The following is a 14,539-nucleotide window of genomic DNA, read 5'->3' as shown; positions in this document are numbered from 1 at the left end:
AAAGACATGGCGGTACTTGAGGGAGTACAAAGAAGAGCAACCAAACTGATAAAGGGAATGGAAAATCTCCCATATACCAACAGATTGAAGCAGTTGGGACTTTTCTCCCTGGAAAAGCGAAGACTTAGAGGAGACATGATAGAAACCTTCAAGATCCTGAAGGGCATAGAAAAAGTAGACAGGGACAGATTTTTCAAATTAAGGGGCACCACAAGCACAAGGGGGCATTGGGAGAAATTGAAGGGGGACAGGTTCAGAACAAACGCTAGGAAGTTCTTTTTCACTCAGAGGGTGGTGGACACATGGAACGCGCTTCCAGAGGCTGTTGTAGACAATAAAACATTAAATAGTTTCAAAGAAGGTTTGGATAGATTCCTAGAAGAAAAAGGGATTGGGGGGTATAGATAGGTATAGACCATTGCTCAGGCAATGGGCCTGATGGGCCACCGCGGGTGCGGACCGCTGAGCAGGATGGACCTATGGTCTGCCTCAGCGGAGGCAACTTCTTATGTAATTATGTTCCTCCCTCTTGCATCCATTTCAATCTGTCCATTCCACCACAATATTTCTCCCTCTCATCTGTACCTCACTCCCTCCCTCTTTCTTCCATTCCCTGGGTACACCATCTCTTTCCCTCTAACTGACACACTCACGTCCAATTCTCCCTTTTCTATTCTCTCCCCCACCTCAGCATCACTTTCCCTACCTTCTTCCGTCCTCTCTTCCAAGTTTATGCCATTCAACAAGGTTATAGACGTCAAAACTAGCTAACTAGCTTTCTATAAAAAGCAAAGGCCTGAAGACAGTCTCCCTTCCTTCCTTGCCTTGTTGTATAATGTACAGGAACACGCACCCTCCCCCCAAAAAATAAACCCAACAACAAAAAAAAAACAACCCAACTCAAGCAGCCAATCTGTCCTTTTTCCATTAATGTTGCTCCTCTCTGCATTCTGTGTTCAAAAATGCACTCCATCCTGTGTCCCGCATTTGGGCCCCTCTCACCTCCCAACTGCTTCCTCCTAATTACAATGCATGCGTGCCCGCTTGCTTGCTCCCTCCCGTTCTGCCCCCCCTCCCGCAAGACTCACTGCTTCCTTCTTTCCACTCCTCTGTGGCATGCGAGGTGCATGACAGAACCATCTCACCACCTCTCCTGACATTAGTCAGAGCAGCACTTCTTCACAATCACAGGGCAGCGGGCCCTGCACGCTGCACATAGCTGACGAGAAGCATTCCTCCGACGTTAGCTCTGACGTCGAGGGAAGACTTCCGGGTCGGCTAGTGTGGCCTCAGAGTGCTGGGAGCGCTGTACGCTACAGGAAGGCCGGAAAAGAAGATGAGCCACTCGGCTCAAGCTGCCTCCAACCCCCCGGGATCCCCACGACCAAGAGGGGCGTCCCCATGGGATTTCCGTGACCTGAAGGAACCCGCGGGATCCCTGTCGTCTCCGTTCCCGTGCAGCTCTCTAGTCCAGAGTTGTAGCGGGCAGGAGCATGCACTGCTGAAATGGTCACTGCTGCGAGTTTTAGTGGTTCAGCTGTACCGAGCAGGAGCGCACTTCCTGCGCTGCTGCTCGGTGCTGAGCAGCTTCCTGAATGGCTGCAGCGAATCTCGTGAGAATTTGCAGGAGCCATTCAGGAAGCTGCTGGGTACAGAGCCTAACAGGGGAGGGAGGGAGGGAAGAGTGCTGGGTGCAGCAATCATTCTAGGCAGGGCTGTGGTGGTAGTTTATCTAGGTCTGTTTTTTTACTTTTCTTTGGTTCCAGTATGTACAGTTGTTTTCCAAACTTTTGGCACCCCTAGTCAGATTGTTTTTTTAAATGAATAAGGCATAGATGCTTATCCTATAGGCAATAAAATTCCTCATCTTGAAGCCTTAATGGTGGAAGTGAACATGGAATTGTGGCCACTGCAGAGACATGGTTAACTGAGTCCCATAAATAGGACATTATCATACTCGTCTAAACTTTAACGGAGAGAGAGGTGGCAAAAAAGAGAGAGGAGTAGCCCTTTATCAAAAGCAACATTAAAGTAGTTGCAGTACATGGGGTATGGAGAGAAGAGAAATCCCTGTAGATTTTGTTGGAAAGAGTAGATAGCACTTTCTTCAACCGAAATGTAGTCTACAGACCTCCACTCAAATAGAACTGGACAGATCTCAGCAATGATATTTCAAAGGTGGGAATGAAACAAGTTATGACACTACCAGATGTGGATTGGAGTATCCCATCTGCAAATCTGAAATGACTGAATGCCTTACAAGTGGCTTGTTCTGACACATGGTGATGGGAACCTACAGGGGAAGCGTTGATGCTAGATTTTGGCATTTTCATATGGAAAAAGTCTGTCTAATGTCATGATGGGCACCCATCCTTGTGGCAGTGATCACATACAGTGTAATTTGATATAAAGCTAAGATGGAGTCCAGACACACCAAATTCAAAGTTATGGATTTCAAAAGTGCTGACTTCAATAAAATGGGGAAGTACCCAAAAGGTAGGACAATGTGAAAGGGACTATGAAAAGGGCTACCCATCATTTATCCAAGGAAGGTAAATAAAAACAAGGAGAAAAAAACTGATGTGGTTCTTTAAAAAGTGGCTACAAGAATCGAGGTAAAAAAGGTAGCATTCTCAAAATATAGAAGGTCACAAAAGGAGGAACACAAACAAGGACAACACTTAAAGATGAAAGAGCTAAAGAAAGGATGGCAAAAGCATAGGTAGAAGTAAAAATAGAGGTAAAGTGAGTTGATGACATTTGTCTGGCTTATTGGGGAAAAAAAAGCAGGATTACAAAACCCAGGCGATGAATGTCACTCTTGTGGAAAGTGATGAGGAAAAAGTAGAGATACTCAATGTTTCTGCTCAATATTCAAAGAAGAAAAGCCTGAAGAAGGTCCCCAGGTAATTGACAAAAATGTATATGGGGATGGCATAGATACCACACCATTCATGGAAGAAAGTATTCATGAATAGCTTGCAAAGCTGAGAGAAAACAAAGCCATAGGACTTGATGAGATAACATCCCAGGATGCTGATGGAGTTCAGAGACGTATTGGTAAATTCTCTTAGGATTTGTTTAATAGATTCTTGGAAACAATGGGTGGTCTGTGGGATTGGCCTCTCTTCACAGAACCCAGACCAGAGAAGAGGTGAGAAACTAAAGAATGTAAATCTGACCTCGTTGGTAGGAAAAATAATGGAGACACTACTGGGGAAAGGATAGTGAACTTCAAAAAAAATCCAATGGAATGCAATATTAAGGCAGCATGGCTTCACAAAAGGTAGAGTATATTAGACAAATTTGATAGATTTTTTTAACTGGGTGACCAAAGAATGAGATCAAGGACATATGCTGGATGTGGCCTACTTAGATTTTTGCAAAACCTTTGATATTGTGTTGCATAGGAGGTTCATGAATAGACTGAGCAGCTTGAGGATGGGTCAAAAGTGGTAAACTTGATCAAAATAAGTTCACTGGCAGGCTACAGAGGAAGATGACAAATGGAATTTACTGAGAAGAAAGTGCCTCAGAGATCTATCCTAGGGTCAATAGAATTAAGGGTGATGTGATTTGTCCAAGGTCGCAAAGAGTATTTATGGAAGAAGTGAGACCTGAACCCTAGCTTCCTTGGTTTGTAGCTTGCTGCTTTAACCACTAAGCAACAGCTGCCCACATTGATCCAGCAGAAACGGCTCATAAGTACAAGGCATTTGAGATTTTGTTAAAGTGGTATGGTAGCCATTTAAGTTCATTTTTAAAGGTAACAGATAGAAATAAAACCAAAGAAAAGAAGATGATACAATACAATACAACAACTTGTATCCCACAATTTTTTACATGGAATCAATGTGGCTCACAGCAGAAGATTTTACATTAATGACTTAAGGTTTAGAGATAATCAGATTTAACATTCATGACTCAGGTTTAGAGATAAACGATAGATAATCTTTTTTATGGGTTGAACTTAATACATTTTTTTATGAGCTTTCGATGGTAACCTTTCTTCATATCAGAAATTCAGAAACTGTATAATTTGTGATGGGGTTTTTTTGGGTTTTTTTCCTTTTAATGCAAAGTACACTTTGCAAGCAGGTAACTCTGTTGAATTGTGAAGAAGATTCTAATTTACATTCCTTCACTGTTAAAAGAACTGTAATTGAACACTTCAAATCTGTAGAATAAACAGAAAGACTAGTTTTTCTACCAACCTTTCAAGTGCCTAAAGGTGAGCACTCACGGAGAGGCCAGAGTAGTGAGAAAAATGTCAGTTTTGATTTTGTTGAAAGTCATGGACAGAGAGGTATGTTTGTAATACTGCATACGGTAGAGACTAGCAGCAGCTTTACCTCATTTCAGTAGGATGCTCTAAGTATTTACATGCAAGTATTGCACGTTCTGCTACAGCCCAGTGGAGTGGAACAAATAAGTTAAGTCCATACATTGATCACCAGCTTTACTGCTTTGCTTTGTTTCTCATGCATTGCACAGAATGACTATTGAGGTTCAGGTACCATTGACCACAGAGCTCTATACTTAGATTGTTTTTGGTAAGTCCAAGACAAAAGTAAAATTACATTTGTGTCAGATAACTATAGAGAAGCGGTAATTGATGTGAAGAATTAATGTTGAAATGCAGATCAGGATTCCAAAACACTTTTGAAAAAGCTCTTTTACTTTGTAGCCTTCAGAGCAAGTTAGTTTGGCTTTTCATAGTTGTTGATATCGGGCAATAAAAGAAAGGTGTTAGATGGATTTGCATTGTCTAATCCATGGGAGTCCAACCTTTTGGCTTCCCTGGGCCGCAATGGAAGGAAAAAAAAATTGTCTGGGGCTGCCCAAACACTAATGCTAGCTGATGAGCAAAAAAAAAGGTCGAGCAGGTCCCAAATTTGCAATCACTAATATAGAAGATGTACGTATCTAATAATAAACCTTTATTAAAGGGACACTGTGGAGAGGAACCCTCAAAAAACTGTACTACCCTGACTGAGTGATCCTCCACATGCACCGCCAACAGCAGGAGCAGGCACAGGCTTCCGCATCCCCACTCTGATGAACAGGGATGTGTGCTCCTGGTTCTCTCATTCACTTCTATTACAGCTACATTGAGCCTCTTCAGAGCAGGGATGCGGAAGACTGTGGCAGCTCCTGCTGTCAGCGGCGCATATGGAGGATAAGTATTACTGTTTTTGTGGCTTCCTCCCTTTAAAATTGTTTTTGATATATTTTACTTTTTTTTTTTTTTTAAAGTAATGTCTCCTTTAAAAACAGATATAACATACATAACTGATGTGCAAGCCAATTGGCAACTTCATGTTATTAAAAATGGCCTTTCCTTCTCAGTCTGCAGCCATCCAAAATGTGGAAAATCAACCACCCATCTTTCTGTCTCTTTCCATCTGTACATCTTAGCTCCAATACCAGAAAATTTACTTGCTGCTTTTGGCTTTCCTTGATTTTGGAAGTTTTTAATTATACTGTTGTGTTGAGTGGGCCCTCACTTGTTCCATATTAATTGGATGTAGTAGGGGGTTCCAAAAATTTATTAAGATTTGGAGAAGGTTGTGAGAGCTGAGTTTGGAGAACCTTGGTAAACCTAACACCCAATAAAGTGCAAACAAAATGCATTTATAATAATATTTTAAAAAATATCTCTTGCAGCTGATTGTGATTTGTGATGGGGCAATTCTGCAGTTGAGGGGTAGATTTTTTTCAATGAGATATTCATTAAAATGCTGAGGGTCAACATGATGATGGCTCTAGCATGTTATTAAATATCTCGTAGGCTGCTGTTTACAAATTTGTAAAACAAATCTTAATCTCTCTGAAAAAAAATCTACCCCTCACCTGCAGAACTGCCCCATCACAAATAGCAATCAGCTGCAGGAGATTTATTTTTATTATTATAAATGACTTGAGAGAGGGTTGAGAAGCACCACCCAAGATACTTATTCCTCATTGGGTTCAGAACTCGACATGCCAAATCTCTAAAGACAGTTCTCATTGCTCTGTAATTCTCTGAGACATTAATGATTGGCTAGCAAACTCCAACTGGGCTTGTTAGTTTTTGAGATCATGGTGTACCTTATTCTTTCTTTCTACATGTATTGCTGCTCATACTCTCTCCCATTATTTCTCTCTGTTCCCGCTGTCTCTTCCCTATGCTCTTGCTCTGTCTTTATGCTTCATATTTGTACTTTTATTTTTTTGGTTTGATATGTGAAAAAAGCAGTTTGATGTATATGTTTTTTTATTGTACTGGAGGTACTAAGGTACTTGCTACAGACTACTTGTTATCTGTATTATGTAGTGATGGACACTGAAACTACTCATCTCATTTGAATCTGTTTATTTTTAAATATTTAGAATATTTATTTTAGGGCTCCTTTTACAAAAGTGTGTTAGGGCCTTAACGCATGGAATAGCGTGCGCTAGCCGCTATCACCTCTTGAGCAGGCGGTAATTTCTCAGGTAGCGCACGCTAATCTGGTGCTTGCACTAAAAACGCTACCGCACCTTTGTAAAAGGAGCCCTTAGTAATATCCTAGGCAGTGTACAGCTAAAGTATACATAAAATGTAAACAGTTTAAGAAAGGGGATGGAGTTTGGTATACACTTCCCCCTCCCCATTCGCGATTTCTGCACTCGCGATTTCACATAATCGTGTTTTTTTCTGGGGAGGGGGAAAATTAAAAAAAACATATTTTTTACCTCCCTGCCGCCTTCCCGGCCTTACCTGGTGGTCTAGCGGGCTTTCGGGGCAGGAGCGATCTTCCTACGCTCCTGCCCCGTTCAGATCGCCATGAGGAAATGGCTGTAGGGAGTTTCCATCGTAGTCTCGAGAGACTACGGGAACTCACAGCAGCCATTTCCTCATGGCGATCTGCACGGGGCAGGAGCATAGGAAGATTGCTCCTGCCCCGAAAGCCCTCTAGACCACCAGGTAAGGCCGGGAAGGCGGCAGTGAGGTGGGGGTGGGTCAGAGCCGGATAATTGCGGTTTTTCACCATTCGCGGTCCGGCTCTGCCCGTATCCCCCGCGAATAACGAGGGAGAAGTGTACTGCCTTTCTGTGGTTTTATAGTCAAAGCAATTTATATATTATATACAGGCACTTATTTTGTACCTGGGGCAGTGGAGGATAAGGTGTCTTGCCCAGGGTCACAAGGAGCTGCAGTAGGAATCAAACCCAGTTCGCCAGACTTTCAGGCGCCCAGTCTACTCTCAATTAACAAAAGAAATTTTCAGATTAATGAATAAAGTACTAACTAATTTAAAAAAACAAAATAAAAATCATCCAAAACGAAAGCACACAAATACATCTCAAAACTAAACATACACATACTAATCTCAGCTATGACCTCAAGGCATCAAAAGCCTGCATAATGACCTCTTCCAAAATGCAAAATAATTACTTTGGTATATACTTCCTCTTGAGTTTGGAACTAAAGTACTGAAAAGGCAGATGGGTAACTAATTTGTTGGTCCCAAAGGAATTTAAGAGTAAACATTGAGTCAGATTGGATAAATCTGTCAAAAGAAATGGACCCTCACCAGAGAGGACATGAAAAATGAGAAAGTATGCCTTGTACTTTGCACATTGCAATATGGGGAGCCAGTTCATGGCTTCATGATGGACGCTCAAAAAAAAAAGAAAGAGAGAGAAGACTTGCCTTAACAAAAGTACAAAGCACAAGAAAAGATGCGCTTAATGTCCAAACCAACAGTACAAGTTTTATTGTATAGGTATAATTTCCCAACGAGGATCCTAGTTTCAGCATATAAGAATGCCTTCCTCAGGGGAAACTAACATAGTAGATGACGGCAGATAAAGACCTGAATGGTCCATCCAGTCTGCCCAATCTGATTCAATTTAAATTTTTTCTTGTTAGCTATTTCTGGGCAAGAATCCAAAGCTCTACCTGGTTCTGTGCTTGGGTTCCAACTGCTGAAATCTCCATCAAAACCTACTCCAGCCCCATCTACACCCTCCCAGCCATTGAAGCCCTCTCCAGCCCATCCTCCTCCAAACGGCCATATACAGACACAGACCATGCAAGTCTGCCCAGTTCTGGCCTTAGTTCAATATTTAATATTATTTTCTGATTCTAGATCCTCTGTGTTCATCCCACACTTCTTTGAACTCCATCACCGTTTTCCTCTCCACCACCTCTCTCAGGAGCACATTCCAGGCATCCACCACCCTCTCCTTAAAATAGAATTTCGTAACATTGCTCTTGAATCTACCACCCCTCAACCTCAAATTATGTCCTCTGGTGTTACCATTTTCATTTCTCTGGAAAAGATTTTGTTCTACGTTAATACCAAAATCAAAAACATAAATACAAATACAGAATATAAAAATGACATGCAAATTAGAATTAAATAAATTGAAAATACATATATAAAAATGTTTATATTTAAAATTAAATCTGAAATAAATAAATCAAACATTTATCAACGTTCGCAAGAAAATTGACATATGGTTATTAAATTAAATACATGTTAAATTGTTGAATGTACACCCAAAGCAATCGTATAAATGCATATATTTTTGGACATACCTGGAGCTTGAAACAAATGGTCAATTGAACATAAATCGCATCCACAACAATCCCCCCCCCCCCCTTTTACTAAACCATGATAGAAGTTATTAGCGCAGGGAGCCACGCTGAATGCTCCGTGCTGCTCCCGACATTCATAGGAAGTCTGAGCGCTGGGAGCAGTGTGAAGCATTCAGCGCGGCTCCCTGTGCTAATAACCACTATCGCGGTTTAGTAAAAGGGGGGGAATGTGACATGAATATTGTTCAGATTAAAACGACAAAATAGAGAGAGTAAATATGTACTTCTGCTGTTCATCGCCATCTTCCCAAACTATTTAATACAGTTGTACACGTAATGTGACAAGTAATTTCATACACTAAAATTTTGAATTCAAGGTACATTATTTCACTAATCTTTTTTAGTAAAATCCATTGGAAGAAAAAGGGTCCTTTGAATATTTGGTGGTCATTTTAATCAGAAATTTTTTAAAACAAGGAAATGTCATAAGATTTCATAGTTTGCAGGGGGTGCTTAACGAGCAAACATAAACCGTTCTGTACTAAGAGGAGAAAAACACTGGCATCGGGTCTATTTTGCTGTATTTAATAGAGTGCTGGTGCACTATTGGTTTGCATAGTTTGGGGGGAGGGTGTTCTATATTCATTTTGGAGAAGTTTGTATTTGCCTAGATTTGCCTGGATTTTCTCCCTCATTGGCATAGTGTTGAATTTCTTTTCACTGTAGCAGAATAACTATGTGACAGATGTTCAGAAACTCTGCTGCATTTGCTTTTGTGATTTTTCCCAAAATATCTAAATGGTGGTTCTTAATTATTTTTCACTTTTCTAGGTTTAGTTCTCAGCATCGTTTTTGGACCCCCAATGAGTTGGAGGAAGAAGTGGAGAATAAAGAAATGGCAGCAATGTTAAAAACCCGGTATATAACATTCCCTGGCAAGTTTGAGCCTGTGAAGCACAAGTGCCGTGCACCAATGCCAAATGGGAGCCTTTGTGAAAGGCAGGATAGATTTAAGGTGTGTATGTATGAAAATATGATGCAATCTGAGCCAAGCAAAAAGGGTAGTAATGAAGCAAAAGCCAAAAATATCCAGTTAAAAGGGGATATTGAGTTGTGTATATTCAATGGTGCAAGGGTAGGAGGCGCCCAGGATGGTGGTGCCCTCCCCACGCTCTCCTCTGCACCCCCGCTTTTTCCCCGCTCCCCACGCCACACTCATGCCCTCCCTCCCCCAAACCTCTTTAAATCTTCACCAGCTTGAGCAACTTCTCCTGCCTGCTGCTTGCGCCGATATTGGCTTTCCCTGTGACATCACTTCCTGGCCCCATGACCCAGGAATGATTTCAGAGGGGAGCCAGGCTGGTGTGAGTAACAGGCCTGAGAAGCTGCTCGTGTGGAGACAATTTAAAGAGGTACTGGGGGAGGGAGCACGAACGTGTGAAAGTGGGGGGGCAGAGAGGTACTAAAAAGATATAGAAGATGATGAAGTGAGGTAAATTGGAAACATCCACAGTAGCAAAACACCCCACTTCCCAGGATCCAGTAAAAGGAGGAGGGCTAAAGGGTCTTCAAACCCACTTAAATCAACACCGACTGTGTATTTCCATAGTATACTGGGTGATAATTTCAAGCTTTGGCCCTTATGATCACCTCCTTATTATAATGTAGCTTATCGCTTAATGTTTTCCAGTTTTATAAAACCTTTGAAATATAGCCAAAACAGAAAGTATTTTCACTTATCTTTTAATATGCAGAATCTCTAGCCTGCCCCGATGGGACCCGTTTTGCCACATAAAGACTTTCTCAAGGGTTCTAAAGGAGCTCTACTCCATTGTCCTTTCACATTTGGGGCATAGAGGTGCCAGCACCCCTCATAGCAGACCGCCCCCACTTACTATGCCACTATGTATATTATCACACCAACAAAAGTGCCTTTGTTTTGACAATAAAAATGCAAGAAGAATGTTTAACCTGATTTACAAGAGGATAACATTTCTTTATACCTTAGTATTTAAGACCTCAGCAAAATATTTGCCATTTACTTGTGTCTTACTGGTAGAGGTGGTAAAACTAGCCAAGTTCAAAACTGACTCTGTATATAGTTGTTATCTATAAACAAGAGAAGGTTTGTTTAGCTAAAACTGTTAAGAATTCTCCACAGCTTCAGAATTTAAAGTGAAGGAGGATATATTTGCTACGACTACTATTTATTATTTCTGCAGTGCTGTACATAAAACACGCAAAAGACAGTTCCTGCTCAAAAGAGCTTACAATCTCATTATGACAGACAAACAGGACAAAAAGGGTGAATCTATGCATGCTGCTCAGGTAGGGAATTGCAAAGGGATTGATGAGGTAGATAGGGTAGGGGACTATAGAGGGAATGATAAACAGATATAGGTGCTTTACAAGTGGGTTGGGGTTAGGACTTAAACGCAGCTTTAAAAAGTAGGCTCTCGGCATGGATTTGAATACTGGACGGAGCCTGATGAACTGGGACAAGCAGTTTTTTTTCCTGGCATACAGCGCAGCAAAGCAGAAGAGATGAAGTAGGGAGTTGGCAGTAGAGGAGAAGGCCACAGATGAGAGAGGCTTACCTGCTGAACGGGGTTCCTGGGGCGGCGTATCGGGAGAGATACTGAGGAGCTGCAAAATGAATACACTTGTAGGTCAGTAAGAGGAGGTTGAATGGACAGGGAGCCAGTGAAATGATGTGAGAGGGGTAATGTGAGCATAGCGACCCTGGTGGAATAAGAAGCATGCAGCAGCATTCTGAACAGATTGAAGGGGAGAGAGATGGCTTAGTGGAAGACCTATGAGAAGCAAGCTGTTACCGTTCTGGAGGGCAAATAATTCAAAAGACATAGAAAGATGTCTAGATCTTGAACTTGTAAATAGGAGGAGCTGGAGTGGGAGCTAGACTAAGGACTTGCAGTGAATCAAGTTTCAAGTTTATTAGTTATTTGATTAATCGCCTATCACAATTACTAAGCGATATACAAATAATAACATAAATTTCTAAAATATACAAAAAATACGAGGTAAACAAAAACAACAATATAAAAATCATTAAAAACAGACAAATTAAAACAAGGTAATTAAAACTATAACAAGGAAACAATGGGGTAGAAGGGAAAGAAATACAATTTATGATAGGAAAGAGAGAACAATTAAGGTAAAATGCAAAAGGAGTGGGAAAAACATAAAATTATTGGAAATAAAATACACAAAAAGGTAAAATAGAGAGCAGATTAAAAGAGCAATTAGCATTTCAATTAGATATTGAAAGCATCTTTAAAAAGAAAGCTCTTAAGTTGGCTCTTGAATTTATCCAGATTCTTCTCCTCTCTCAAATAAAGTGGAAGTGAATTCCATATCTGTGGTGCCGTAACAGTAAAAATGTATTGTCTTCGAGTATTTATGATTTTAAGAGTGGGAATGACTAATAAAAGCTGTTCATTGGATCTTAAAATTTTAGAAGAAGTATATGGAATTAAAACTTTGTAAATAAAAGCTGGGGTTTTGTATAGTAACGATTTAAAAGTGAGTAAGGATAATTTATATAAAATTCGGTGTGCAACTGGGAGCCAATGTGCCTTTTGGAGTAATGGAGAGACATGATCGAACTTCTTGGCTCCCATAATTAATTTGATGGAAGCATTTTGGATAATCTGCAATCTTCTAATTTCTTTTTGAGCCATTCCCTTGAATAAAGCATTACAATAGTCAATTTTAGAGATAATCATTGAATGAATTAGTATATTTAAAGATTTAGGACAAAGGAATTTTGAGATAGATCGTATTTGACGTAATCTATAAAAAGTGGCCTTAACCACGTGACTGACGTGGTCATGATAGGTTAGATTTTCATCTAGGATGACACCTAAAATCCGAATCCTATTTATTTGTTTGAGCGCAATCCCTTGGATATTAATGGGAACCGCAATTTTATGATTATCTTTCCAGGGGAAAAGTAAAGTGTTAGTTTTATTAATGTTTAAAGACAATCTATTATTGTCAAGCCATATATGAATCTGATTAAGTTTCTCATTGATAGCAGCAATTTCTGATGGACTGTTAGGGTCGAGAGGATGTAAAAGTTGTATGTCATCAGCATAAGCAAATACTGAGAAGCCAATAGATTGACAAAGAGTCATAAGAGGGGAAAGAAAAATATTAAACAGGAGAGGAGACAGAATAGAACCTTGTGGAATGTCATAGGAGACGGAAAAACTCGAAGAAGTGGAATCATTAAAGGAAACTATAGAGGTACGATTGTCAAAGTAGGATCTAAACCAAAGAAGGACCTGCTCAGAGATGCCTATGGATTGTAATCTATTCAATAAAAGATTATGATCAACTGTGTCAAAAGCTGCAGAAAGGTCAAGTGAAATCAGAAGAACGGAAGAATGGTGATCCAAATGGTAGAGTATTGAAGATGTCATACCTATCAGGGAATGTTCGGTGGAATGGTGTTGCCGGAAACCTGTTTGGTTAGGGTGTAGAATATTTGTTTGTTCTATAAAGTTTGATATTTGATTAAAAACAATTTTCTCTGTTGTTTTTGCAAGAAACGGGATATTTGCAATTGGCCTATAATTTGACTTCTCTTCGTTACTTATTTTGTGGTCTTTAACTATGGGGTGGATAATGGAGGTTTTCCAAACCAATGGCATAATACTGTGCTGTAGACTTTCATTAATCAGAAAAAGTATTAATGGTCCGAAAAAATCAAAATGCTGTTTAAGGATAAACGGTGGGATAGACTCATTTTGCGTACCCTTAGTGTTAATTGTTTTGATTAAGGATTTAAGTTCTTCAAAAGAGGGAAGATGGAATTGTGTGCATTTTGCAGATAGCAGTGAAGAAGTCTCTGTATCAACTTGTTCGGGCAGCGACTCATCGTTTTTCCTGAACTTTTCTCTAATATTCTTGACTTTTTCAACAAAATAGGTTGCAAGTTCTTGTGCTGTTGGTAATTGGCTGGAAGAATGGTCCAGTTTTTTAGAGGATGGAGTAACTGCTTTTAAAATTTTGTATAGAGTAGAAACATTTCTAGATTTTAAAATTTGATCAGAATAATATTTCCTTTTAGCTTGATTTATTTTTTCCTTGTACATATTGGAGTGGATTTTAAATTTTTCTAAATTGGATTGATTTTTGTTTTTCCTCCAACAGCGCTCAAGGGATCTCATTTGTTTTTTAATTAATGTAAGTTCTGCAGTAAACCAAGGATTAGAGCATTTTCTAGCTGAAATATATTTAGTTTGAAATGGAGCTACTTTGTCTAGTAAAAGTTGGATAGTGTCATTCCATAATGATAAGTGATCATCTAAATTGCTAGATTTAGAGTTTGAAGGAGTAAATTGAAAGTTGACTGCAAGTTGATCAACCGATAGCTTATTGAAGTCTCTAAATTTAATGATTTTACTAACAGTCAAATTTTTAATGGTAGGAGAAAAATAGGTTATTGGAATTAAGTGATGGTCCGACCATGGGACTGATAAGGAAGAACCTATTGAAAAATTTTCTGTAGAGACAGCTGATGTAATGGCCATATCAATAGTATGACCTGATTGATGTGTAGGTTGAGAAATAAGTGTACAAAAATCAATTTGCTTAAGGAGAGTAGAAATATCTTTAGTGTAATTATTGTTTAGGTCATCAAAATGTATATTAAAGTCCCCCAGAATCAAGGAGTTATTAGAAGATGAACCAAAATCGAATAACAAAGTTTCTAATATATGAAGATTATCAATGTTTATAGGTGGGGGTAGATAGATTAGTAGAATGTCTAATTGAGGTTTAGTTCTTAAGGAGAACTACTGCTGGAGCAAGAATTAGGTGTAAACTAAAGGAGACCTGGAACAGCAGGCCAGTTTCATGCATGGACTCTGTTCAGATTGCTTGTATGTAGAGAAAGCAAACTATGATAAGTTTTCTGACAGTAGCTGGAATCGGTTTTCCCTT

General features: G+C 39.8%; 1 protein-coding gene across 8 annotated transcripts in view; it reads left to right on the top strand.

Moving 5' to 3' along the window:
* Positions 1-14,539, top strand: part of UVSSA (UV stimulated scaffold protein A) — a 208,793-nt gene that overhangs the window by 166,568 nt on the left and 27,686 nt on the right. For all 8 annotated transcript variants that reach the window (XM_033951291.1, XM_033951234.1, XM_033951259.1 and 5 more), the window contains exon 11: positions 9,401-9,584. In XM_033951291.1, coding sequence (XP_033807182.1) covers positions 9,401-9,584 — 184 coding nt within the window. The remainder of the gene's footprint in view (positions 1-9,400; positions 9,585-14,539) is intronic.

Source organism: Geotrypetes seraphini, chromosome 1, assembly GCF_902459505.1.
Source record: "Geotrypetes seraphini chromosome 1, aGeoSer1.1, whole genome shotgun sequence".
Taxonomy (NCBI): domain Eukaryota; kingdom Metazoa; phylum Chordata; class Amphibia; order Gymnophiona; family Dermophiidae; genus Geotrypetes; species Geotrypetes seraphini.
Note: the sequence above shows the minus strand (reverse complement) of the source record. Positions and strands in the feature narration are given on the sequence as shown.